General features: G+C 49.3%; 2 protein-coding genes across 2 annotated transcripts in view; one reads left to right on the top strand and one right to left on the bottom strand.

Annotated features, from left to right (window-relative positions):
- The first annotated feature begins 1,559 nt into the window (after positions 1–1,559).
- Positions 1,560–17,611, top strand: ASXL1 (ASXL transcriptional regulator 1). Its single transcript, XM_062504802.1, has 12 exons — positions 1,560–1,619; positions 6,179–6,261; positions 9,326–9,434; positions 10,563–10,683; positions 10,760–10,854; positions 11,190–11,283; positions 11,562–11,714; positions 12,114–12,277; positions 12,375–12,471; positions 12,912–13,017; positions 13,415–14,030; positions 14,723–17,611. The coding sequence occupies exons 1-12, from the start codon at positions 1,560–1,562 to the stop codon at positions 17,591–17,593; spliced, it is 4,569 nt and encodes a 1,522-aa protein (XP_062360786.1). The 3' UTR covers positions 17,594–17,611.
- Positions 17,612–26,231: 8,620 nt separating this feature from the next.
- The window catches only part of NOL4L (nucleolar protein 4 like), a 58,772-nt gene continuing 57,511 nt past the window's right edge, over positions 26,232–27,492 (bottom strand). The window contains exon 11 of the mRNA XM_062504975.1: positions 26,232–26,431. Coding sequence (XP_062360959.1) covers positions 26,232–26,431 — 200 coding nt within the window. The remainder of the gene's footprint in view (positions 26,432–27,492) is intronic.

Below are 27,492 nucleotides of genomic sequence, written 5' to 3'. Positions count from 1 at the left end.
TGAAGAGGTGACCCAGGATCCTTCTATGGGCACAGCTGTCGATGACAACTCTCAGCTCCTTGGAGATAACACCCACCTCCGCCTTCTTTTAGGTGATCTGTAGAAAAAAACCCTGTCCATAGTTCTGTCCATAGTTCTGTCCATAGTTTTACAGCTTATATTTATTTGTATCATCTCTTTTGTCTAGGAATGTAAAGTGATCCTAAAATACAATGTGTAATAAAATCAATAAGATTTATTGCATCTATCAAAACGTGTTTTTCACTGTTAATTTGGGGCAGGGCTCAGTGACTACAAGTTTTATAAAGCCTTGTGCTATTTTTCATTCATAAAAAAATAAGTCCACAAGGTAAGTGGAAAAATGTAAATATGATTAGAACTGCAATGAGTATTGTAATGTGTGTGTGTATATAAATATGAGAAGGTGCTGATGCCAGCGTGTGGCACCTTGGGAACCAGAAGTGCTGGTGAAACCCTGCCAGAATCCCAGTCCAGGGTGGGTCCCCGGCCTCAGTAGTTCTTTGCTTGAAACGGCAGCGGGTGGTGCTGATTTAAACCGGTCTTTTATAGGGGCACAACCACGAAGTATGTCCAGAGGAGGGAAACGGAGGTGGGGAAGAGTCTGTAGCGTATGTCCTATGAGGAGTAGCTGAAGGAGCCGGGAGTGTTTACCCTGGAGAAAAGGAGGCTCTCTACACCTCTGTGAAAGGAGATCGTAGCCAGAGGTGGGTCGGGAATCTTCTGCCAACCAGCGGCAAGGGGACAGCATGTTAGTGTGCCGGGGGAGGTTTAGGTTGCACATCAGGAAGAATTTCTTAACAGAAGGGTTCATTAGGTATCAGAAGGCGCTGCCCAGGGAGGTGGTGGAGTCACGGTCCCTGGAGGTGTTCAAAGGAAGACTTGAAGTGGCATTCAGTGCCTTGGTCTGGTGGACATGATGGGGGTTGGGTCAGAGGTTGAACTCGCTGACCTCAGGGATGTTTTCCAGCCTAATTGATTCTGTGGTAACCGGGATGTTGAACACCAATAACCGCAGGCCTCAGCCGTGGCGGCTCAGCCTCGAACCCTCCGCTCCAGCTCGGTCCCGCGGCCGCCCCCGGCCCGGGCGGTGCCGTCCCCCCACCGCGGCCATGCGGCAGCAGCGGCCTCTCCCGCCATGGGGCGCAGCGGCCGCTGGGACTTGTAGTCCGCGGGCCAGAGAGGCGCTGCGCTGAGGCCTCTCAAGAGAACTACAACTCCAGGCGGTCCTTGCGGTTTGTTTTCCTTCAAACCAGTCCCTGGACCGCCCCTCCGGCCCCTCCCCTCCGGTCCTTCCGTGTCCCGCCGCGGCCACCGTCGCCGGGCCTCACCGCCCCGCCCCGCTCCCGGCCCTTTGACCCCGTTGTTATGCCGGGCCCGAGCCGCCGCCGCCGCCTCCCGTAGCGCCCGGAGTCGCCCCCGCCTCGCGCCCCGCCCGCCGCGCCCCCCGCGCCCAACCCGCCCCGGTCGCCGCCGCCCGCCTGCCGCCCGCGCGCCCAACGGTTCGCGCCCGCCGCGCCCGCCCGCGCGGGAGGAGGAGGATGAAGGAGATGAAGCAGAGGAGGAAGAAGGAGCGCACGTGGGCCGAGGCCGCCCGCCTGGTGAGGCCGGGGGGGCGTCCAGGGAGGGGGCCCGGGGGCTCCGTTGTGCCCCAGGGCCTCCCCGCCGCGTCCGGCCCCTCCGCGAGTAACGGGGCCGGCGGCGCCGCCATCGCTTTCGAGGGGATAAAAGCGGGGGCCGGGCCCGCCTGGAGGGCGCGGGCCGTGTTGCCGGTTCTCCGCGCGGTCCCTCGGTTCCCCCACCGGCCGCCGTGGCCGGGATCTCCTGCACGGTTATTCTTCTTCCTCGGCCCGGTGGGAAGGAGCTGCGCCCGGGGCGGTGCGAGCGCGGCCCCCGGCCCTCAGTGGCGAGCTGCCCGCCCGCCGGGGGTCCCAGAGCGGCCTCCGCCGCCTCCCGCCCCGCGGGGCTGCAGCGGCTCCCGGGGTGGGACGCGGGAGGTGCCGTCCCGCAGCGGCTCAGCGCGTGCCGGGTAGGGCTGTGGGAACGGTTCCGCTCATTCTCTTCCTTTCAGATGGTTCTAAAGCTTTGTGGGAGGAACCGGAGCCTCCGGAGAGGGCACGGCCGCTGTCAGAAGTTTCTGGTTTAATTAGTGAGGGTGCGGGTTCCTTCTGTGCACCGGCAGTGCCCGAGGGCCGGTGGCGTGTGCCGGGCTGCTGGAGCAGTAGCTGGGCTGAACATCCCTGAATCAGCCCGTATTTGGTCCTTTTTGAGTTTAGGAGACATGGCTATGGAGATGTCTTAGTCCTTTTGTGTTAAAGAATCTCCTTGTTGAAGGCTTCATCTTCCAAGCCCAGGTCTGCTCTGGTGGTGCCTGTGGGAATGCCGCTGTCATTGGACCCTGTCAGTGGGAGGAAGGTGACTACCCTCTGTGAAGCCTTTGGGCTGGGTCTGTCTTGAACCTCAGTTAAGAAGTAGGAAATCCAAAAAAGAAAAACAAGTTCATTATCCTTCAGTGAGCTGGTCAGAGGTTTGATTTAAGGGCTGCATGCTGAGTTTAGGCTGGCTGTCTGGCATTTGGGTGGAAGGAGCTGGCTCTCTCCTGGTGACACAAGTACAGCTGTACCAGGGATGGAGTAAGGGATGATCCAGCTATCTGGATGTGAATGAATCCCATGGTCCTTCCCCATAGCCCTGTCAGTGGTGTACAGCTTGTAAGGATAGATGTGTTCCTTCTGTGTAGCCCTTGGACTTCTGCAGAAATGGATTTACAGAGCTTGAGGGTGGTTTGTTTCCTTGCTGTTTTTGTTGTGTGTATTTGTTTTGGTTTTGCCAGCCCAGGTTATGCATTGAAGCATGTAAACATTCAGAAGGAACAGTGTGGGTGAGTCCAGTGAAGCTCATGTCTTTTACTGAGGGTGTTCAGGATAACTCTTGGTGCTTCTAAGATTTTTTTGGCTATTGGAGTGTTTTCTTACTGCTTGCCAGGAGAAAACCTAATCAGACAAGCATCTGACTTCCAGCAACTTGCATCATCTTTTGTGTGTAAATGATAATATTTTAGACTCACGTGGTTTTGCTTGAAAAACTGGAGAAAGGCATAAGGCAGCTACTGTGGAACTTCACTGCAGGAGGCCTGGTGGTTTCATTCTCCATCTTGCATTTCTCCTTGGGATTCAGGTTCTTTGAACCAGGTGTGTCACTGCAGGTGGCAGGGATGCTTTCCTGGTGGGTGACCCTGGGGGCAGAGGCTGTGCTATGTGACCTTGCACAAAGTCAGCTCATTCAAACATCATGAGCTCTGACAGGTGAAAAAAAAATCAGTGTTTATAGGCTGCCCAATGCAGCATGCGAGAATGACTCTAAAGCTGTCACCTAATACACCTTTGTGTGTGACCTTTGTGTGATGGGGAAGGCATTTCTTCACACAGTTCCTCTCACCTGTCTTTTGGCCAGGACCTCAGGCATGGTGAGTGCCTGAGATACCTAAGCCTCAACAGCATCTTAGAGCCATTGATGAACCAGAAATAGAACGATCTCATACTAGATTATCCACTTAAAGAGACCTACAGTTGCGTAGCTGCACTTCCAGCTTGCAGGACTGATTGTAAATCCACTAAAAATAGATCTTTATTTCACACTAGTCTTACACATGCTCCCTGTCAAAATGCTTTTAATTTCCCTCTCTGACGTGTGCTGGTGTATTTTGTATTCTGCTCAGCATTTCTGAGAATCACAGGCAAAAGTATTCTTCTGTATTGCTCCTCCTATAGAGCCAAAACTTTGCACATTCCATAAAATAAACCTTTAAAGATTCATCTGGATGCCCAAAACCATGGCAGGATCCCACATGTACTGTTAGAGCTAGATGACCAGTAAATTGAGGAAGTGATGTAAACTTCCATAATTAGGGGCACAGGCACCCTCAGCTATCAGTGCTATAAGTGGTAGAGGGGGAAAAATTCTGTTTAGGGGATAAGGAATAGCCAATGTTGAAGTTCTGGGTGGAGGGCTGATGTGGTGCTGGGAGTGCCAGGTTGGAGAGGGATGAAAGGGACAGTGCTGGAGACTGGGATTTAGTGTCTGAAGCTTGCAGGATCCTCTCTCCCCCAGTTCTTCCTTTAAGTGCTCTGTACACTTAATACAGCTCTTGATTGGAAATTGTTCCCCTGAGCATAGATTCTTTTATCTGTATGTAAATGCTCCTTTGTGCTCAGTTTTAGGCCACATACTTTGCTTGCTGTGTCTGTCACTGGAGAGAGGTTTGAATAATTCTCTGATTTTTTGGAACAGACGTGTCGTATTTTGCAGATCTCAGTGGGCTCGGGAGCAATGAGTTTCTCCGTGTCAGCTGTCTGCAGCCTTTGAGTGATGGGGTGACAGCTCAGGAGGGAGGCATGGAGACCTCGTAACCTATGGAGGGAGGAAAAAGTGTGATGGAGCTGGATGGAATTTAATTAGTTTACTCTCTCTGAATATCGCTCATCGCTCGCTTTGATTTTTCTTTATGCTCTTTGTGCTTTCATTGGGTTTTAACTCAAGTTAATTCTCTAATTCTCTTCCCCATGAGAATTTTATCTCATTCTCAGAAGCTTGTGAGCTTCAAGCATATACAAAATACCTGTTGGGTGGATATGATTTGAGACATTCCTTAAGGAAGTGCCTTAAAGATCATCTTGTTCCACCCCCTTGCCATGGGCATGGACACCTTCCACTGTCCCAGGCTGCTCCAAGCCCCATCCAGCCTGACCTTATCACAACATCCAGTTGAAGTGGAGAACTGAAGTTGGGTTTTTTTGTTACTTGTGGAGGGTGGAGATGGTCAAAGGTGCAAACGTTGGCCTGCACAGCTTTGGGGTGATTTTGCTGGTGTCCCATTGGCGTGGCTGCTCCAGTGACTCACTTCTAGACATTGCTGATGGAAATGGGGCATCTGGGTCCTTCATCTGGCTTCCCACACGAGTCAGACTGAGAGTCAGCGGGGACAGATTTTACCAGGGCTGTGCATTGCGTGGCTGTGATGCTAGGGGAATTTAGACCATGGTTATGATCAAAAAGTTCCTGAGTGAATTCCTGTTGCTGCTTCCCATGCCCGTTCCAGACCATGGCCTGTGCCTGTCTCACCATTTTTGCTCGTGGCCCCAGGTCTGTGGAGCTGGGTGACTTTACATTCCAAGAGCAGCACTGTCTGTGGCCAGGGAAGGCGCAGGAGCCAGCGTGTGGTCGGCAGCTGTGGGGTAATCTGCTCCCAAAGTAACTGCGTGGTTTACATCTACTGCAGCTTATTTTTGCTCATTGTTTCCTGTTTATGTGGATAATCTTCTTATCCACAGAAATGTCCGGTCCTCTCTTTGAATCCTTGAGTTTTTCCTTCTAGTCATTTCAGAGCAGTAAGTTCCACAGGCTTAAAAAGAAAAAAAAAGGCAATAACCTCTTTACTTCTTTGTATATAAGTGACAATTCTATTCTTGATATAATATATGAAAGGATGAGTTATTTATTGTGTTGTCTTTTAATATCTGTTTTTCTTCATTTTATGTCAAAGGCAAGCACTCCTAAGTCTTTTTGGTGTCTCTAGCTGGATTTTTTTTCCCCAGATCCTTTACTGTTTTTGTCTTTTTCTGAATTTTGTCCTTATCTGACATGAATTTTGACTCTTAACTTGTGGTTCCCTTCCTGGGATGGAGTGAAGATGAAATGAGTGCAGTAATCTGAGGAAGGTACAGTATTGGATTGTATAGCTGCACAGTAATACTTCTGGTGACAAAAAATACTGGATGCTTTGTGGAGAGGTAGGAGAAGGTTTTACACTGTTACAGGTCACTGACCTCTGTTCAGTTTGGAAGGTTTATGTGGCAGCAGCTCCATCTAAGGTATAGTGAAGTCTGGTAAAGCTTCCATTGGGGTCAGGGCCAAATTCTGCTGCTTTTTCTCCTCCATGTTTGTATTTCAGTTAATTAGGGAAGAGATGAAGGTAAAGCCTTTTGTGGCTTTGATCTCTTTCCACCAGGATCTTGAGGTAGCCTGAAATTTTGCTGTATGCCTTTGCAGGTGAATCAAATTTGAAGAGGCACATTACTGGGTCTGGGCCACAGCTGATGGAATAGGTCTGGGAATGCAGAAGCCAATTCTGTAATGACACTTGGTCTTTCTGTCTTTTCAGGTGCTGGAAAATTACTCAGATGCTCCTATGACCCCAAAACAGATTCTGCAGGTCATAGAGGCTGAAGGTCTAAAGGAAATGAGGTTAGTATTGATGGTTTTGTCTAAACCAGTGTGGAGCATGGGGGAGGCAGTGTATGAAGGCTGGTGTTGCTTTATGCAGTTCTGCCTCATCTCCAGCCCACTTTGCTTCCCTTTTTCTCTTTTCAGCCTGGTAATTTCAGATGACAGTACAGAGATTTATATACAGATTGTGAGGGGTTTTTTGGCTGATAATAACTGGAAGATGTTCTTGGATTTTTTGATAATATACAGAGTCCCTTCATCCATCTATTGTAAAATAAATGTCTCTTGCAGATCAGCCCCCTGCATTGTGCTGTACTTACCAGTCACTTGCATGGTTCTCACATAAGTAGCTCCCAGCAGTTTCTGCTATTGTGACCTGAGTTTGAGAACAGTTTAAGTTTTATCTCCTCTGATGCTTCATTTCTCTAGCAGACAGTATGTTTTAGAAGAGACATTTTTCTCTGTGTCACTGACTTATGCTCAGATTCTCGAGCACTAGGAGAGTGCAGATCACATCACACAGTTGTGGCTCTTGACATTGTAGGGAGGAGATGCCCATCTCAGAGTGGGTTTCATGTGGAAAAGAACCTGATACAAAGCCTTGGAAAGGGCAGAAGCAGGAGACTGCTTTCCTTGGTTAAGTTCTTGTGAGCTTCCATCTGTTTCCATGACAGTAGTAGAAATACAGAGTGTCTTGCAGCTCAAAGAAAGTGGGTAACTGTGATAGTCCAAATGCCTCAGTTACTGCTGCCTGGAAAAAAAAAAAAAAGAAAAAAAAAAGAAGTTTGACTACCAGAGACGAAAAGCTGCTGTCCAGGGATGGACTTTCTGGGAAACGCAGATGCAATGACTGTTTGTAGTCTTTCTTCTCCCTGCCTTTGTTTCTGTGGTCTCTTTTTCACTGTGGTGTTTGCATTTCCTGAACCTGTACTTTACCCAACTACAGAGGGTAAACTGATTTCTTCTGGGGCCTAAATGTCAGCTTGTTTCTGCTCCTTGTTTGTGTGAAATCAGGAAACAGCTGGGGTGTTTTGAATAGTGAAAATCAGTGACGTGTACAGAGGTGTTGGGTGTGGGACCTGCTGTTGTTTGAAAAGGCATGAGGCTGGTGTGTGCTGCTGCATCAGATTTGAAACTGTTGGAACACCCACTTTCCATAGGCTTACAAGAAGGCTGGGGAAGAACTTTTCAAAGGGGCATGTAGTGATAGGACAAGGGGCAATGGCCTTAATGTGAAGGAAGGTAGATACAGATTTGGATATTAGGAAGAAATTCTTCCCTGTAATGGTGGTGAGGCCATGGCACAGGTTACCCAGAGAAGCTGTGGCTACTCCATCCTTGGAAGTTTCCAAGGCCAGGCTGGACAGGGCTCGGAGCAACCTGGTCTGGTGGAAGGGATCCCTGCCCATGGCATGGAATTTGGAACAAGATGGTCTTTAAGGGCCTTTCCAACCCAAACTCTTCCATGGTTCTGTGATACTTGCTGAGGTCTTCTCTGGTTTGGATATGGGCAGTAGTTTCAGTAGAATTCAGACAGATTTTAATGAGTACTTCGTAAGAGGAGCTTTGCTTTAATCAGTCTTCTACAACTCTCACACATAAGTCCTGTTACCTAAGCAGGCAGTTGAAGATCTCTATGTACAGGCTGTCCCTTGCCAAAGATAATAGCAGGGCTCTTCACACACATAAATTATCCTGTGCTTTCCCAGTTTTTACAAGTGACCTGTCACAGTGTGTAAGTAAAGACCAGACTTTGGAACATGTGTCATCTTAAATCCCACAAAGCTAACTCATTCCTTTAAAGGTCGGTGGCTTCCCTTGGGATATCTGCTTTTCCTTCCCTGGTCATTAATTCTCTGCTTTAAGAAAATATTGTTTTCTTCAGAGTGTGATTGTTTGCAGAATAAAGGCAGTGAGCCTGCCTGGCTGAATGTGCAGCGGGCTTTGCTGGTGCTTGTATAGAAGCTCTTCCTGAAACTCCATTTCCTGAAGGAAATAGCTTAGAGCCTTGAGATGTTTTTCCTTCTGAATCAATTCTGAGCTGGGGCTCCCTGGTTTGGGGGTCACGGTGCTCTGCTGAGAGGGCCGTGTTCCATACAGGGCACTGACATTCCCATGAGCCAGCCCCATGCTGAGTTTAGCTCCTGGCAGAGTTTTAACTGCTTGGCTTTTTTCTTGTTTCGGGGAAAATGACTTACTTTGCTGTTTTAAGAGAGCTCTGTGGCTGGTGAGTGTGCTTGGAGCGTCTGGTAAACACAGAGGGGAAAACACTGTCTAACAGGACAGAAGGCTGGAAATTTTGTTCACAGGTTTAAAAGTGATACAGGGTAACTTTGCCTGTTCCCATTGCATGTGAAGAAATGTCCAAAACCCAAACACACTCAAAGTGGAAACAGAAATTGTTCTGTTTTCAATTTGAGAATGATTTTCTTTGAAATATTTTATCTCAGTCCAGTTTTCAGTTTCACTTTTACTAGGAATGCAGTCAATAGTGCTGTAATGTGTCTTCCAGACAACTTTCTGCCTGTACATGTGGGACTTAATGGAAATCACCATATTACGTGGCATAGCAGTCCCATCAGTGTGAGTGTAGGATGGGGCTTTATCCAGGGACTTATGTAGTAATTACCAAATGAGAGCATCAGAACCTTTGTATCGAGCTCTGCTCAAGTAGTTTAGTCTGTGACATATCAGGGAGACTTGCAGTAACACATGTGTCTACAGTTTGTAACATCTTTCTACTGCTGAATAAATCTGGGGGTTCTATAAAATCAATTCAACACTGAAGGATTCCAGGAGAGAAAGGGAGGAAGCATGTAATAAGTTAGAAATGGCTAAAAACAGGCGAGAATAGCTTTAAAATTGGTGTCACATTTCCTGCTCGCTGTGATGTGCAAGGCTGATGTATAGGTCAGAATGAAACCAGTGACACTGTTCTGACTGAAGTGCCTGTCCTATAAGGTTAATGGCATTACCTCTGTTCTTCTCATCAGCTAAAGGATGCCCATTTAACCAGATCTTTCAGGCTGTTTTCTTGATAATCTATTTCTCAAGCTCCCTCCTTTCTCTGTCTCTGTTGCAGTGGCACGTCTCCCCTGGCCTGCCTCAACGCCATGCTCCATTCCAACTCCCGGGGAGGGGATGGGCTCTTTTACAAACTGCCTGGACGCATCAGCCTTTTCACACTCAAGGTAAATGCTGAGTTCTGCTACCAGCTAAGGGCCCAGGGGTGAGTTCTGCTCCTTGTGCACGGCTGAGTGTTACCCTGTCACTGAGCATCATGAGCAGTGAGATCATCATGTGAGAGAGGGTCTGGAATTCATTATTTCCTTGGAGCTTGTACCTTTCAGCTATATTCAGCCAGCTATGATAAATTCCTTAAAAAAACCCCAACTATTATTTCTTGAATTGTACAAGGAAGATGAATCCTCTTACTGCAGTACCTGGTGTCCATCTCAGGTGGCTGCTCATCAGAACAGACCTGTGCACTCCCTTGCAGCCAGCCACAAGGGAACACAGCCAAACAAGGAACTGGTCCAAGAGCTTGTAGCGACAAGTAAAGTCTTGATAGGGAAATGTACATTCAATCTTCTGTCTTGTTCTGTGTTCCGCTACATTCAGTGTTATTTAGCATCAGTATTTTCCTCAGATCTTGAAATCTCTCTGGATTGCTTTTTGTATTTTTAGTTTATTGATCCAGTAATATTAAATATTGAAAATGTTTCTGATCTAGAGCTTTCCTTTTGCATTGTTTTGTACTGTTGGATTCCCTGATAAATATTAACTTGATAGATCAAGGCTATTTCATTTTGATACTTTTTCTGCTGTTAGAAAATCTTGTTGAATTGACACATTTTGCTGAAAATAGATGGCATTGAAATTACTTTTATTGTACAAGTAAGAAACACATCTCCTAAGCTTGCTGTTTTAGTGTTAGGCCACTCTGATGCTACCTGTTCTTTCAGTAGTGAGATGCTTCTCTTTAATAGGAGCTCATTTCATACAATGCAATGCAATGCTTACAGTTGCAGAAAATTGTGACGTGTTATGAACCTTTCTATTAAATTAATTATTATTAACCTGGTATTTTGGATATGTGTTACTTGTCTAGGAAGGCTATAAAGTGCTGTTAGTTTAGGTGACTTCTGTTCCACTATGAGCCCAAATATACATTAAATACCTTTCTGCATCAAGGATTAAAATAGGGAAAAGTGGAAGGTTAAAGTATATCCAGTTAACTGTCTGCTGCCATTAGTGTAGATTTGGGAGGGAGAGAGGGAGGGAGGGCTGTAGCCACCCCAGTTCTGTTTCCCCTCTAGAAAGATGCCTTGCAGTGGTCCCGGAACTTGTCAGTGCCAGAAGGGGAGGAGCTGGAGGACACAGCAGATGCAGAAAGCTGTGGGTCCAATGAAGCCAGCACTGTGAGTGGTGACAACGATGGTAAGTGTCTGGTGATGTTAACCTTTAACTCCAGGACCTACTTCTGTGTCTGACTGAGAGCTCATCTCTTTTTCAGTGTCTCTTGATGAAACTTCTTCTAACGCCTCGTGTTCCACTGAATCTCAGAGTAGGGGACCTGCTACCAGGGAGAGCTACAGAACTGCTTCCCAGGTAGGAAAAAGTGGGACTAATGGGAAGGATGCAACCTCTCAAGAGGAGCTTTCATTACCATTGGGGTGGTATGACAGAGACTATTTGTGCGCAAGTGCCTCAAGAGAGTCATGAGTCTGTCTCCTTGGGCAGGAAGTGGCAGGATGGGATGGGATTCTGTATGGGAAGACAATTTTGAATTCTCTGCTAGTCCTGAATGTATTGTTGCCTGAAGATTCAGCTAGGAGGAGCCAGGCAGCCCTTTAACTGAGAAGCATGCTGCTTAGAACATCACTATACACTTCCATAATGCCTTCATTCCTTTGTTTTGTTTTTGGTTTCCCTCTGGTCTGCAGACAGCCAAACAGAAGAAGAAGACAGGTGTGATGTTGCCACGGGTGGTGTTAACTCCACTGAAAGTAAATGGGGCACACATGGAGTCTGCCTCGGGTGAGCAAGGCTTTGGGGGGTCCTAATGACCTCACAGATCTCTTTGTCAGTCCCCAGTCATCTGTGTTTGCCTGAGGATTTCTGTAACACCTGCTGAGAATGAGTGAGACTGCAGAGTCATGTGGATGTTTAATCCACTCAGCATAGTTGCTACCTGGGCAATACCCTCTAATAAAGCAGATTTGTTAGTAACAGAGAATTCTTGTATGTTAAACCACTCTCCCAGTTGGCCTTTTGACTGTTCTTTGCAAATTTTTATGATGTTGTTTTGCTTTTAGGCTTCACAGGAAGGCATGCTGATGGAGAAAGCAGCAGCACATCCAGCAGCAGCAGCAGCTCCTTGGCCCTGTGCAAAACCAGCCTGCGCAGTAGGACAGAGATAAACAGGGATCCTCCACAGCTGCTGAGGGGCATCCGAAAGCCCACGGCTGGTATGTGCTCCTGATGAAAGGCAGAAGAATAATTGGTTGTGGTGAAGTCCACGTATGTCTGAGAAAAGAGCACCAGGAGGCATTTGATGACCTGAGGTTACAAGCCAAACTTTCCACCTTGAGTATTAGTGACACAATTGTCTAAAACTTTGCCTGGTCTGAAGAGCAGCGTTGAGAATTGTACCTGAATGTGGCAGAACTGTGACCTCATGTCAGAATTCCAGATGTGTGTTTGTTAATTACTGCACTGGAGAGTCATTCTTCACACTTGAATACTGCAGTCTTTATCATCTCTCCTCACTCCTTTTGCTGTTGTAGTTTGCTGTAAATTTCAGCCCATAATGCTGAAATACTGCTGCACAGCAATGTTAATTTTATCTGCCTGTCCTTAAACTCTAGGGCAAATGAAACGGAACAGGGGTGAGGATATTGACTTTGAAACCCCAGGCTCCATCCTTGTCAACACGAACCTGCGAGCGCTGATCAACTCCAGGACCTTTAACGCACTTCCATCACACTTCCAGCAGCAGCTGCTTTGCCTCCTGCCTGAAGTTGATAGACAGGTATGAGCACTCAGGTGTTTTCCCTTCCCTGATTACCTCTTCAGTGTGGAACAGCTGGAGCAGATGTGATGTGTTTGTCCTGGGTCTGTCCTGCTAGGTGGGGGCTGATGGGCTGATGCGCCTCAGTGGCAGCGCTCTGAACAACGAGTTCTTCACCCACGCTGCACAGAGCTGGAGGGAGCGGCTCGCTGATGGTGAGTGGCTTTGCTTTCCTGTGCTTTCCTGAGTGTCTGGGGAATAGCTGCTCGTTTTGTAGGATTTTTGGTTTTCTTTTGCAGTTAATGAGCAAGAACTAATCCAGCTTTGCTGTGTATCTAGCCGTGTTCCCCCAACTTTTTTTTTTTTTTTGTTTAAAATCAAAGATACAATTTCGTGCTGTGGGACCTTCAGCATTAAGTGCTGAAGATATAAAGTAGTGCCAGATTTATTTTTCCTTAAGTGGTGGCCTATCTGTTAAAACATGTTTTTCTTCTGGAGCCACAGGCAGCATGTGGATCCAGAGTGGGATGGGGGAGCAGGGTGGTAGCAGCAGCTGTCTTTCATATGTTTAGCTGCTGTACTGTTCAAACACTAGAGGTTGCATTTGCAGAATGAGTTTGGTTTGGAACTGAATTCCAGTCTTGCTTCCATGTAGGTGAATTCACTCATGAGATGCAAGTTCGAATCCGGCAGGAGATGGAAAAGGAAAAGAGAGTGGAGCAATGGAAAGAGAAGTTCTTCGAGGACTACTATGGGCAAAAGTGAGACATTTTACCACATCGATCCTGTTTTATCCACGTTTATGCAGGTGGCAGAGTGTGTTTCTGTTTGTGGATACCTGAGCAGATGCAGTGTAAACTCCTTGAAAAACAAGGTTGTAGGGTGAATTATTCCAGATGTTGCTCTGGGAAGATTGATTGGGTTCAGCAGAATTTTGTAGCCCATCTCTTTTGTTTCCAAGTAAGCTGGTGGTATTTTCCATCACAAATTTTTTGGGGTTTTTTCCCATTTCATGGGATAGCAGTGTGGTATGAGTGGGTTCCCCCCTTGCAGGGTGAGTTAATGGGGCTTTGATGACTGTCTGTATTTGTGCTATTCAGTAACACTGCAATTGGCATGAGCTTTATCTTTTAGCTGGCTTTTGTGTTTGCCTTATAGGTTGGGCTTGACCCAGGAAGAATCCCAGGCACAGAATTCGGTGCAGGAGGACGCTGAGAACAGGACAGAGCTGTCTGTTAAAGCAGAAGCGAGGCTGCCGCGCGGGCCGACCACGCGCCAGAGGGACGGGCGCTTCCGGAAACGCTCCCGGGCCGACCTGCGGTGCCGGGCCAGGAGGAGCCTGTACAGACTGCGGGAACCTGAGCACACCGAGGCTCCCAAAGAGCTTGCTCCTGTGGGGCCAGATCCCTCGCTTCATAAAGAGCCAAAACCTGAGACAGACCTGAAGAAGGACGATCTGAGCAGCCCCTCCACTGCAGGATTGAAGGCAGAGAGTACTGAACTGCACCTCTCTCCAGAGACTTCCAAATCAAACAGCAAATCAGAAGATCCATCATTGGCAGCTGCCGGCAGAATTCCCAGTTTGCCCCAGGAGAGCTCTGCTCAGGAGTCCAAGGAACAGAAGAGGAAAAGCTTTGAGGAGGCTGCCTCTGCGTCCTTCCCCGAAAAGAAGCCCCGGCTTGAAGATCGTCAGTCCTTTCGTAACACAATTGAAAGTGTTCACCCAGAAAAGCCACAGCCTACTAAAGAGGAGCCCAAAGTCCCACCCATCCGGGTAAGAAAGAGCTTTAGAGCTGCTGTGTCTCACGGCTGCCGTGCTCAGTAGTACCAAAACATTATTAAAATGTCAAACGTTGCCATCTTAAAGGAAGGAGTTGAAGGGTTTAATTGGTAGAGCTGGTGAAGTGCCTCTGACTGCTGCAGTTTGCTGTTGTATTTAGGCAGAGAATGGAAAATCATCCCAAGGTCTTTGCACAAGAGCACAGGGTAACCTTGACTTACTCCATTTGCATTTCTGTGGATACAGAAACACTGCCTGAAATGAGCTGACTTACTGCAAAAGACCTTGAAATCATGTTCTTTATCTTGTATAGTTTCTGAGTTCTTTGCTTTTGGACGGAATCTCAGTGTTCCTCCTGACTTTTCTCATTTTGACCAGGATACCCATTTTGGTAGCTTCAGGGCAGCCATGCTGTTGTAGAGAAGACCAGTTTGATTCTGAAGACTGGAATATAAATAACTTACTTCATATTTGCCTGCAGACTCTGGTAAAACAATATTAGTGTGAACTGAGCTTTACAGGTCACACAGCAGAGGTTGTGGGACCATGCTGGTTCCCAAATTAGTTTCTAAGCTGAAATTTTAGTTGAATTTTTGTGTTAAGAATTGTGATGAGCAGTTGCCAGTAAAACGCATTTCTCTGGAGATGGTCAGTGTTAGAACTTAACGCATTACCCTTTCTTTCAGATTCAACTTTCACGTATTAAACCACCCTGGGTGGTTAAAGGTCAGCCCGCTTACCAGATCTGCCCCAGGATCATCCCCAGCACGGAGCCCTCCGGCCGGGGCCGCCCTGGGGCCCGGACCCTCGCAGACATTAAGGCCCGTGCTCTGCAAGCCCGAGCCCAGCGCGAAGCCGCCACCGCCGCCATCGGAGGAGGGGGTGGCCCCGGAGGGGGGAGAAGCAGCGATGAAGGAGGAGGTGGAGGAGAATCCAGCAGCCATTCCCAGCACAGGAGATCCAAGAGAGCTCATGGAAAACGTGCGTCAGATCTACAGCGAGCACAACTACAGCTGTCTGTTCATCTGAGCGGAGGGAAGGCTGACTCCAAAGGGGCTGCTCAGGAAGCTGGTGTGAATTCCTGCCTCTCTTTCAGACAAGATCACTCTTCCTCAAAAAGCGAAAGGAGTGGCATTCCCGGATGTGCCACAGGGTCAAGGGACGCTCAACCTGGTGATGGGTCACCCAGGGGGCCGTTCTGTGGTGCTCTGACTGTGTCATCCTTGGACAGTGTGACTCCTGAGAGGCAGGAGGAGAGTCCTGAACAGCTCCTCCATGACCCAAGGACCGAACTCCCATCTTGTCCTGCATCACAGGAGAGCACAAAGTTGGAATGTGCGGTTCCTGTGGTGACCAGTCTGTTGTGTTCTGGGGGACAGGGAGCTGGGGTCAGTCCTACAGGAGACAGGGCTGTGGTGGAACTTGGAGATGTTGGTGCTCCCACCATACAGCTGGATTATCCCCATGATGTAAAGGAAAATCCCTCCAGTTGTCCTTTTCCTCCAGAATTGTCATTGGGTGTCACAGAACACCATGATCCAGAGAAGGTGTCTGGTTTTAGATATAACAGCTCCAAAACATTTCTGGAAAAATGTGTTGGTGATAATACCTCCAAAACGGTAACTGCTGGAGTGAAGAAAGCGATCCCTGCTGTGTGTGATGCTGCAGAGCTGCAGGCAGGGAAAGGCAGTGATGGCAAACTGAGTAATGAGGAACAAAATGCAGAGGTTCTAGTGCAGCCCTCTGTGCATGATGACTTTCTTTCTCAGAACAGGATAGATACCTCTGAAAAACTCCTGCAGCCAAGGGAGAGGTGCCTCAGAACCGAACCAGAAAAAACACATCAGCTCCTGGGAGAGACGCAGGAGGTGAAGAGAAGTGGAGATGAAGAAATACAGAGTACACACAGTGAAACAACAGACACTGCTTCTGATTGGGAAGGGGACATGGCTGATGAGAACGTGGAGGTAGAGATGTGCTTCAGAAGCGTCAGCTGTAGGGAGGTGGCTGTAAAAGGCTCTTCCTGTCACAGCAGCAGTGAAAAGCGCAATGGGATTAGGTCAGAATTGTCTGTGGAGACAGAGAGTCCGGCCTGTTCTGGGGACTTGGTTGCACCCCCACCTCAGAGGTGGGGACCCCAGAAAGCCGAGCAACCAGTCAGCTCTGCTCGGCCCATGTCCTCCATCGAGACCAACAACCCTTTGGTGATGCAGTTGCTGAAGGAGAAGCTTCCACTGGAAGAAGTTCTCCCAGTGTCTCATGTCAACATCAAACTGGAAATTGCACAGCCAGTGCTTCAGAAGCCATCAGAAAGCCTCTCCCTGCAACTAGACAGAGGCAGCAGTTGCTGTTTTGGCAAAGAATCTCCAGATGTAGGAATAAAGATGAGTGCCCAAAGCAGGAGCGATGATGTTCACTCAGCGAGATCTTCCATAGATCCCCAGGAAAAAACCTATGGATCAGGGGCAGCATTGCCTAGAGCAGAGGGTGCAGAGGATCAGGCTGTCCCAGAAAAACATTCCAAAGTTGGTTCGACTTTAAGCTGCCAAGACCAACTGGCGAAGGTGGCAAGTGCCTCTCCGAAGTCTGAAGATGTCGACCCTCGGGAAAGAACATTTTCTTCCTGTAGCTTTGAGGAGCAGAAGGAGTTGCCCAAGGTCCGGATGTCGCAGCACAGCCCATTAACGAGCATTGCAGCAACTAAAAGCCCAGAGAAGCTGAATGCCTCTACAGAGCCTCGGTTTTTGTCTCCAGCTGTAACTTCTCTTGGACCAAACCACACAGGGGGTGCATTGGTCAATAAAAATTATGGTGGGGTTCAAGGCAAAAAGCTCTTTGGTTCTGGTTTTCCTTCCAGCCCAAGTGTGAGGCTGCATCATTCCAGAGCTTTGGATCACTGTTTAGCCATGGGAACCTTGTCCCCTGGCAAACAGATTCCCATAGACAAGGGCTGTGCATTGGGAGAAGGAATCCCAGCTGCCAGGGAGGAATGGACTTCAAAGCAGCAAAGCAGCACCCCGGGAGGGATCAGAAATGAGAAGGTGCTGGTGTGTGGCAGCCCAGCCAAGAGTAATGTGGAGAACCGGGGAGATATGGCCCAGCAGCCCACGGAACTGGCTGGGCACACACAGAGAGAGCCACTGGTCATGGACTGGCCCTTCTTTAAGTTTTCAAGGGATCCGGGAAAAGGACAGAGTCACCCTTTGGAGCCTTCATCCATCCCCTCTCAGCTCAATATCAAGCAAGCATTTTATGGGAAGCTTTCGAAGCTGCAGCTTAATTCCACCAGCTTTAATTTTTCATCCAACACTCCGGCTTTCCCCCGAGGCCTTGCTGGGAGTGTGGTGCAGCTCACCCACAAAGCGAACTTTGCTGCGAGCCGGAACACGGCCCTGGCTGTGCAGATGTTTGCTGACAACAGCAGCGTCGACGAGATCTCGTTCCAGTGCTCGTGCAGCCTCAAAGCCATGATCATGTGCAAAGGCTGCGGCGCCTTCTGCCACGACGACTGTATAGGACCCTCTAAGCTCTGTGTATTGTGCCTTGTGGTGAGATAATAAATTATGGCCATGGGACAGGTTGTATATTCAGTGTGTGTATTTTGATAAGGACTGATCCTAACGCCTGTACACAAAGTACTCTCTGTTCATAGTAGAAACGCTGTTACACTTTGTTTTGGTGAGGAACCTTGAGCTGCCTTCCCATGGAGATCAACAGTGCAGAGCTCATTCCTGCCCATGGGGACACCCTGCTCTGGGTGGGCTGTGCCCCATAGGAGCCATCCTGCTGCTTCTTGCTATCATGGAAATTCCAGCTGTGCTCTGCTGTTGCGCCGAGGCTGATGCCAGGGGGGAGCAGCCGTTCGCTGTGGCAATCCCTGGATCTTCTGTGAAGGAAATCCTTACATCCAAAGGAACTGGAAGATGGTGTTTGCTATTTCAGGGCTGCACAAGGTGAGGCCCTTCAGTCTTCCACTCTCCCCTTCTGCCATCTCCATTCCCAGTTTGTGTGGGAAGTGCTGCTGTGCAGTGAGTGCAAGCAGAGGGCTGCCCCGCAGGGATGGTCCCGTGCGGTCTTTGGATGCTACAGCAGGATGTGGTGCCCGGGGATGTGCTCTGCAGGTGGTTGTGGAGCCCTATACAGCCCACCATGTGCCACATGGAGCCCACGTGGAGGATGCAAGAAGGAGAGGAAAAAAAAATTGGGGCAAGTGCCAAGCAAATGCCTTCTGCTGGTCTGCAGGAAGCTGTGTGGCCAGGGAACTGTTCCTGGCTGAACTGGCCCAGCGGCTGTGCCTGCCTCCTTTGGCTGACTTCCACAAACTGCTGTGGAATACTGGAGGTTCCCTGGAGCTCAGTGATAGAGGCAGTGAGCTCTGCACTGCACCTTTGTGGTGAGGACCTGAAACCCTACAGCAGCTGAGCACTTGTGAGCATCGAGCTGTGCATCTGTGTAACCATCACCTAACACTTAAAGCAGTGTTCTTTCCTCTTTTTTATTTTCCATTTTTTTTTATATTTTCATTCTTGGATGTATAAAGTGAATTATTTGGCTCCTGTAAGTATCCTCTCTGCATCTGTTTGATCATATATTTATATGTTGTACACAGTACTGGCCAACTCTGTAAATGGATGTAATGTACATAGAGCATAAAGGGGTCTCTTTTTTTTTTTTTTCCTTGGATTTCCAGGCTCTACAGCAGTATTGCATTAAAGTGGTGTTAGTTATTGTCAGAGCCACTGTATTCTGTCTTGCCTGACGTGAGGCTCACCACACTGGGGTCTGGGTTCCAACAGCCTCCCCGTGCCCATGGTGTGCTGGGGTGGACTGTGCTGTGCAGGCTCAAGGATGGCCAGGTGGGATTTGCTGAGCCAAGCTCACTCCCCGGTTGCTCATTTAAGCTCTTGCCAGTTGTTGCTGCACCTGAGCTCCCAGGGCATGGCTGTACCTGCACTGCAGGGAGGTGAATGAAACATCCATGTGCATCCAGAGAGGGAGAGCAAAACTGCAATTCTCTTTCTCTTTGGAGCAATTCCTAATCAAGAGTTAATTGTTTCAGTGAGGAGGAGAAACTGCTGGCTTATTCAAGCGGGCAGTAGCAAGAATTTTAGGGAGTTTATTTTCATTTTTTTCTTCTCGTCCCTTTTCCAGCTCCATCCTACCTCCCTTCACCATGCACTTTCTTTCAGCCGTGCAAGTTCTTCTTTCAGCCACAATCATGAGGGGTGGAACAAGTTCAGTCCCTGAGATGGTTTTATCCTCAATGCATCCACCAGCCTCGTCCCACGGGAATGGGAGCGCGATGCAGCAGTGCCCCGACCTGGGCAGGGCTGCGGTGCCGGTGGGGCCAGCAGAGGTGTGGAACCTGCTTACCAAAGATGGGGAGCGGAGCAGGGGGCTGGCTCTGCCTCCTGGGGGGCCACTGCAGTGTTCAGCTTGGACTGGTCTGGGGGGCAGAGCCCTCGGGGGGGCCTGCTCGTGTCTGTCCCTTGTGCTATTGGAAAAATAAACACTGTAAAATCTGCTTGTGTGGTTTCAGTCCTTTTTCTGAAATACTCCTCCATTTCAAGCCAATGGGGCTTTTCCTTTCCTCTCTTTTAACTGCAGCTGTTCCAGAGCTCTGCTTAAGTCACTAAGGGGAGGGGCTGTGTTCCTGCTTGGCTTTGCTAAATCTGATTTTATGCACTTGGAGAGCACTGAAGTTGGTGCAGCTCCTGCAGAGAGGCTGTGTGGCTCTTGGGGAATGGACACCATGAAGGCTCTGAGAGCCACGAGGGGGTCGTGGGACACTGTGGGGGTCCCCTGCAGTCACAGGGGATCCCTGCCCTGCTGGCATGATGCCTGTGGGCAGCAGCACTAAGACTTCTCCCAGTTTCACTGCAGGTCCTGCTGTTACTGCCCTCAATGTTAGATAAATGGATCTAAAAATGTTTCTTAAGAGCCTGAATGTGACACCAATTACAGCTTATTGAAACTACTTGAAAACTCTTCTTAGCCGAGTCGTTTTTTTTCTGGGCAGTAAGGAAATAACATGAATTATGATGTCACATGTCTGGGTTCTCACTGTGTAGATGTTCTGCAGGGTGAGCAGGGATCTCCTGCCTGGGGCTGTGGGAGTGCTGAGTGGTGACACAATCCCTGATTTCCTGGCATTCCTCAGTGCTGCCGTGGCAGAACAGCATCGATTGCCTTGCACAGGGGCTGGGGCAGCATATAGTCCAGCTCCAGCATTTGGGGTGAAAAAAGGCTTTTGTGGTTTTTGGTAGTTCATTGATCTCCTGGCTCTGCCAGGCTCTCTGCACACAGAATAGCTGGAGAATCTAGATAAGCTAGATACAGGGAATGCAAAAAAAATGAGTAGAATTGTTACTTAGCCAAGCTTTAAAACTCAGTATTTAATCCTTCCCTGTTTTATTGGGGTAGGGGGTGATGGCATCAGGATTAGCTACCTCTGGAATAGGGGAGCTTGGGGGTTTCAAGAGTAAAACCCATTAACATTAGAATTTCACAAAGCGCAATGCACTTTTTTTCCCTTTTATTTTCTCTCTGTGATATCTGCGTGCCAAGTAATAGCTTTTCTTTCTCCCAGCCTGGCTGCTGTTTGCCTCTGGCTCTGCCGTGCTCAGCGGGACCATCTGCAGGCGTGGGGACATCCCGAGTCAGTCCGGCCAGGAGGCTGTGGAAGTCTCAGCAGGTGATGCCAGCTGGTTTGCAGCTGGTGTGGCCCGGCCCTGCTCATTCCCATGGCTTGCGGCGCCCTCCCATGCTCCCTTGGAAACCTGGAAGCAAAGCTCAGCCAGAGGCTCAGTCCTAGACCCGATGGTGTCAGGGACACAGGGTCACTGGTGCTGTACCGCCAGACTTCAATGAATTCTGTGAATGCTCCATCTGGGATGTGCTGTCCCAGGTGATCGTTTACAAACATAAACATTCAGGTGGGTCCTCCTGGCCTCGCTCCCGGCTGCAGCCGCAGCAAATCCCGGGAAGGGGCAGCCCACCTGCCTGCCCCACCAGCATCCCCACACCCTGGGCAGCTGCATTTCCATGGAAGCTGCAAACCCCTTGGACCCTCTGGGTCTCCTGACGAGCACACCAGGAGATGGTATCTATACAGCGCTTGAAGAGGAACATTGATGGATGTAAAGGTTTATTATACTTAGTGAATAAAGCTGGTAACGAAAAATCAGTATTTTCCATGAGGGAGAACTTTGCACAAACTTCAATGAAAACTTTTTTTTTCTTTTTTCTTTTTTTTTCTCACAAAAACCAGACACTTCACAAAATTAATTTTGTCAAAATATAAGTTAAGCATAAAACTGGTGCCTTGCCCCCTTTGTGAGTGCTGCCACTGCTTTCTCTGGTACCCACGCTGTCTGTTACGGAATGGAAAGCACAGCTTATGTCAACAGGACTGAGAGATTTTTTGTTTGTTTGTTTGTTTTTTGGTTTTTTTTTTTTCTTCCTTTTAACACCTAAATTTAGATCCCCGCTCTGGTGGTGACTGATGGCACCGACCTCTCACATAGGGCCTGGGGTGAGGGGCAGCGCTGAGGCCAGCAGCACCCAGCAGGGCTCGACAGTGGAGGAGAAAGCCCTTTTTGTTATACAGTGTTTATTAAGTAGATTCAGTCTTATATATGATATACAGATTCAAAAGAAAAAAAAAAGTATTCCACATACTTATGAAATCAGTGCATTTAGCAAGTAATACCATGGAGATAACAGCTCGATTAACAGCTCATTGGTCTTTGTTAAGTGAGGGGACAGGGAGTTGGCCTGTGCTAATCATTCCACAAACAGAACAGAATTAAGTTGCATCACATATATAATAGACACACATTCTAAGAATTAAAATATTAAGCCACATTTACTGGAAAAATCCACAGTATATAACACAAATAACTCTTATCAAGCTCGTTGAGGAGGAAGTGCTCATCTGCTTAAGAGCCACATGAAGTTGCATAGGTGCCTATCTGCAAAAATATCATTTCCAAAGGAGTCAATTGATTAAGCAATAAAGTGTCACCTTAGAAGCTGGATTAAGTGCCATACGCTTTCTATCTGAGCCCTCGGGAAAGCAGCAGCTTCCCAAAGAGCCTCTTCTGCCTCGTTGGGAGCCTCCCATGGGACCGTGCTCCCACCCTCCACTCCAAGCCAGTGGCCGGGCTTGGGTGAGCTCACCCCCTTCCCTAGAGTATTCCCAATTCTGGTCAGGAGTGTTTTCCCCCTGCTCCCTCCACTGCCCCCCTACATCAGTTGGACCCTACGGGCAGCGCCACCCTCCTGCCTGTGCGGGAGGAGGAGGAGGAGGAGGATGGGGAGGCAGCAGCACTGCCCAAATCTGGTGATTCAGAGCTCCGGATCAGCTCCCGATTGGAATTGCAGCTGATCCGTACAACTACTGGGGGGAAAAAACAAAAAAAAAAAAATACAAACACAACAGCTTGTGCAAACCCCAGAATTGCTTAAAGGGTGTCTGGGTTTGGTGGGGTGTCCCTCGGAGCGGGCGCGTGGCGGTGGATGGGTGAGGCTGTGGCTGGGTTAAGCAGACGAACTGGGTGAGGGGCAGCTTCCTCTTCAACAGCAGGTCTGGCAGAACACACAGGGTCGGGAGTTCTGTACATGTAAACAGTACACTTTCACTGAGTCCAAAATTAGGAGCAAAAATACAAAGGTTCACATTGGTCTTAGGTAGATACAGGCGAAGAACTGAGCTGTGCAGCTCCGAAACAACCGAACAAAAGTTTCTAAAGCACCACTAAATTATATAAAAATCAGACCATGGACGGATTGTAGTTGGTGTCTGGTGAAATACTATGCTACCTTGTAAAAAGTTTTACAAAAAATTACAAATCAAAAGTATATTAACCCTCTGAGTTCAAAGCAGCATTTTTTTTTTTCCATGAACTGGTACTAAATCCGATGGCCGCTCCGGGAGGGAAGTGGCCCTTGGGATCAGGGAGGTACAAGTTACATCTGCTCACAACCCCGGGAACTCTATCCCATAGAGAAACAGCATCATGGGAACCGCACATCCAGGACAGGATGGGTGTGTTGAAATAAAATCAAATTTACAAAAAAAACAAAATCTCTTTTTTTGACCAGTGATCAGCTTTTCCTAACCAAACCCAAGACCATCCAGACCATTTGCTAACCCAGCATTCTCCTTCAACCTCTCAGATATCTGGAAAGCTGGTGTATTCTGCTCCTGCTTGTTCCTTCTTGTTGAGAACCTGGACTAGCAATTCCTGACCCCGTCCTGCCCAGCAAGAGCGCAGGAATGTGGCTGTGAACAGTCCCGGAGCACAGGGAGCCACGGTGGAGCATGGAGCAGCTGCAGAGCACGGAGATGTCTGTGGAGCTCATGCCAAAGGAACCAGAACGCTGTGACTCACAAAAAAAAAAAAGAAAAAAAAAAAAAAGAAAAATCCCTGACAGGAATTCGGAGTCAATCCCATTTGCTTCACAACTTGTCCCAGATGTGGCTGTCACCAGGGCTTTGGGAATCTGAGTCTGTACCATTCAGCTGCAGGTTACGAACATCAGGTGCTGGGACAGGGTGGTGTTGGGCACCCTCCTTCGTGGCATCCTCTACAGCAGTTTGACCACGTGTGAGCGCTCCTGATCTTCCACACGTGCCGAGACAGGTTCAGAGGTGATCAGGAGTGACTTGGATAAATAAAACTTAACCCAACTGTGGCTGTTGGTGGTCTGTCCATGTGCCCCTGGGTTACCCCTGTTTCAGTACGAACTGATGGCAAACTTATGGCTAAAGGTTCCGCTGCCTCTGGCAAGGAGGGAGGCACGGGCGTGGGTGGGAGACCACGGAGAGGGAGAATCCCAGGACAGCGATTGTCTCTGCCTCTCCTGCCTGAACGGTAAGACTTTCACAAATGGCTGCGGTTACAGATTTTGTCAAAGATTTGTTACTTCATGGTATTCACACAAAAATAAATATTTACATAAATTCCAAGTATGGGAGGATGCAGTGGACAAACCTAGCAGGCTTGTGAAGTGCTGGGGAAAACGTTAAGTCTGAGCCCTGGCTGGGGGCTGGCGTCCCCGGGGCCCCCTCCCCACGCTCCGCTGCTGCGGGCAGGAGGGGATGGGTGTGGCCACGATGCTCCTGGTTCCAGCACCGGCTCAGATCTAAGAGCCACCATCACCTCGTCTCTGCACAGACCCCTCAGCTGCACCCCACCGTGAGGGGCTGGGTCCCTTTTCTCCAAATGCTACGGAAAGTTTGAAGGTTTGGGGAAAACAGTCAATGCAACGGTTGATCCCTTCTGCTGTGGGGCCAGGCACACCTGGCCTCAGGAGCCAGCAGCTTTTCTGTTCTGAGACTAACAGCAGGGTGAAGTTTTGCTTCTCTTCCAGTGTGTGGAGCTTCATGGGGTCAGAGGGTACAGGGGAACTGCCCGGGCCCGCTCCTGGCCAGACCAGCAGCTGCTCAAGCCTGTGCCACCAGCGCTGGCCCCTGGAACAGCAGCCCCTGGCCACTGGCTCCAAGTGGCCAAAAAATAAGATAAAAACTGGCTCCAAATCAAGAAAGTTTCTACCTACAAAACAGCTTTACACTTATCGAATTTCCATCTCATGGTGTGGACTTCAGCCAAGTGAGGGGGCTGCAGGAGACAGGGAGCAGCGGGACCCTTGCTGGTCTCTGCACAGCTCCAGAGCACGTTGCATTGCTGGGCTGGGCTCAGCACCCCTGGCCGGAGCGAGGTCCCTGGGTTAGCAGCACTGGCAGTAGGTATTGCACTGAGCAAAACGAAGTGCATCGTTGTGGGGTGGGGTGGAAACAGGGCAGAATGGTCATCGGACTACGGTTCTTCCACACTTTGGGAACTGTGGGCTTGTTCCAGGACTGTGAGCAGGGAGGGGGAAGGATCCTGGGCCCTGGAGAGGACTTTGTCAGTTCTGCTGCTCAATGCTGCCCGCCTCTCCCGCAGAAGGGGGCGGTCACCACTCCAGCTCACCTCTGGGGTGAGCTCTGGGGCTGCCTTGCCTCACACCCCCGCGGGTCCCGGGGTTCCTATCCCGGTGCTCCCCCGGGGCTGGCTGCAGACGGAGCGGAGCGCACGGCCGGGTGCAGCAGGACCCCAGCCGGAGGTTCCAGCCTCCTCAACACGATCCCCATGTCTGCAACACTCACTGTCCCCCAGGACCAGCACGGCCAGTCCTGGAAGAAGCCCACAATGGAGTGTGAGGTAGAGTACGGATGGTGACTGCAAAACAGTGTTTCTCAGGTATCTCCTTCCTTCCTTCCTTCCTTCCTTCCTTCCTTCCTTCCTTCCTTCCTTCCTTCCTTCCTTCCTTCCTTCCTTCCTTCCTTCCTTCCTTCCTTCCTTCCTTCCTTCCTTCCTTCCTTCCTTCCTTCTCTTATCTGCAATGACTTTAATGAGTGCGAGATGTCCTTCCAGCCGGAGGTCTGCTGAGCTTGCCAAGTCTCTGTGGGAGGTTCAGACCCCATTGCTGCTACAGGACCCCTAAGAACAAAGGCCTAAGCAGGATGCTTGCGCTGCTTTTCAGCTCCCACCTATGCTCACTGGAGGCTGAGCAGCCTCGATGTCAAGGGCTGGATGGCAAACTTGCTCCGTGTGGGACAAGGGTTCACCAGAGAAACAGGCAAAGCTGCCTGGAAATTAGTAGTGTAGTGATATGGAATGTGTTATTTCACAGGAATAAATTCCTTCTGATCAGACAGACAAAAAACTGGCAATCTGTACAAACTCAAAAGAATCCATTTTCAGAAAAATAAATTACTAAGGGGAGAGGAGGGTCCATTTCTCAATAAATATGTGATTCAGCTCACCTAAGACTTGGAAATTATCCAGGGATGGGAATCTAACATTTGGGTCCACAAAGGTTATTCTAAATACATCTGCAGCCCCAAACCTCCCCAGGCTCCCTTCTGCCCTTCAAAGTCCCACATCCTTCCAAGCTGCAGGGCTGGCTTCTGGTCAGCCAGAGGCACGGGTGTTGGTACGGTTCCAAAACGTGTCCTTGTGCCTGAAGTCCCAGGTGCTTGGAGTGTAAAAGAAAACAGGTCTTTTGGATCCCACCTTCTAAAACTACATGTGCCCACCACGTGGTGGGAGGACAGTGGTGGTCCTGAGCAGGGCACCGCCAGGAGCCTCTTTCTAGCAGGTATAAATTGTCTTGTCGACCGAGGAGCGATGTAGACACGGGGAGTCAGTTCTGCTGTAAAATGAGGTTTTCCAGTTCGTCTGCAGAGCGGAGCAGGAATGCCGCCGACTCCCGGTACCCGGCGATGAGCTGCCGCACGGCGCTGATCTCCGTGGGGCTCAGCTGGGCTGCCTGCATGCCCCGGCTGGTGCTGTTGGAGGGGGCTGTGCTGGAGGCCCCACCTTTCATGCTGAGATCGGTCGGACCTGCCAAGAAAAAGTGAGAGGGAAGCTCAGGTACAACAACCTTTCCCATGCTCATCTGTTGTGATTCCAGACCTCTGCACCACTTGAAAGGTCCCCACAGTGCCCAGATAATGTGAGGAGCTCCCGCTCTCACAGACACCAGAACAGCAACTCACTGCCTCTGAAACAGGAATGCAGGTCCAGAAGGCTGGAGCACCTCTGCTAGGGGGACAGGCTGAGGGAATTGCGGTTGCTCAGCCTGGAGAAGAGAAGAGAGGAGAGGAGAGGAGAGGAGAGGAGAGGAGAGGAGAGGAGAGGAGAGGAGAGGAGAGGAGAGGAGAGGAGAGGAGAGGAGAGGAGAGGAGAGGAGAGGAGAGGAGAGGAGAGGAGAGGAGAGGAGAGGAGAGGAGAGGAGAGGAGAGGAGAGAGGTCTTCTTCTGAGGAGAAGACCTTAGAACTCCTTTCAGTGCCTAACGGGGCTCCAAGAAGGCTGCAGAGGTACTTTGGACAAGGGCATGGAGTGGCAGAACAAGGGGCAACAGCTTCAACCTCACAGAGGGTAGGCTTAGATGGGATATTGGGAACAAATTCTTCCCTGTGAGATTGGCGAGTCTCTGGCACAGGTTGCCCAGAGAAGCTGTGGTTGCCCCATCCCTGGAAGTGTTCAAGGCCAGGTTGGACACGGCTTGAAGCAATCTGCTCTAATGGAAAGTGTCCTGCCTGTGGCAGGGGGTTGGAGTGAAGTCAACTTTAAGGATTCTACCAAACCAAACAATTCTGTGATTCTATAAAGAGGTCTAAGAGCCAACATGACAAAAATCCCATCCTGCAGCCTGGCCCACAGCTCTGTGAAGAGAGGGTCTGCCGGGAGGTAAGCCAGCTCCTGTTGGCACTTGCACCATCGAAATTGCCTTTCAGGTTCTGGTTTTCCCTATGCATATGAGGAGTAACATCCCACATGGGCTGTGCTTCCATGATTTATCTTGACGAGTGACCCCAGCAGGTAAAAGCAGAGGGAAAAGTGGACTTAGCTTCATGTTGGACTAAGTAAGGGAAGCAAAACAAAGAGCAAGAAACACAGA

Source organism: Cinclus cinclus, chromosome 18 (genome assembly GCF_963662255.1).
Source record: "Cinclus cinclus chromosome 18, bCinCin1.1, whole genome shotgun sequence".
NCBI classification, from domain to species: domain Eukaryota; kingdom Metazoa; phylum Chordata; class Aves; order Passeriformes; family Cinclidae; genus Cinclus; species Cinclus cinclus.
Note: the sequence above shows the minus strand (reverse complement) of the source record. Positions and strands in the feature narration are given on the sequence as shown.

Excerpts from the sequence above, each read along its gene's own strand:
- ASXL1 (XM_062504802.1), top strand. The coding sequence starts at position 1,560 with ATGAAGGAGATGAAGCAGAGGAGGAAGAAGGAGCGCACGTGGGCCGAG. Across the intron at positions 10,855-11,189 it reads GCTACAGAACTGCTTCCCAG|ACAGCCAAACAGAAGAAGAA; the intron begins GTAGGAAAAAGT and ends TCTGGTCTGCAG. Across the intron at positions 14,031-14,722 it reads CCAAAGTCCCACCCATCCGG|ATTCAACTTTCACGTATTAA; the intron begins GTAAGAAAGAGC and ends CCTTTCTTTCAG.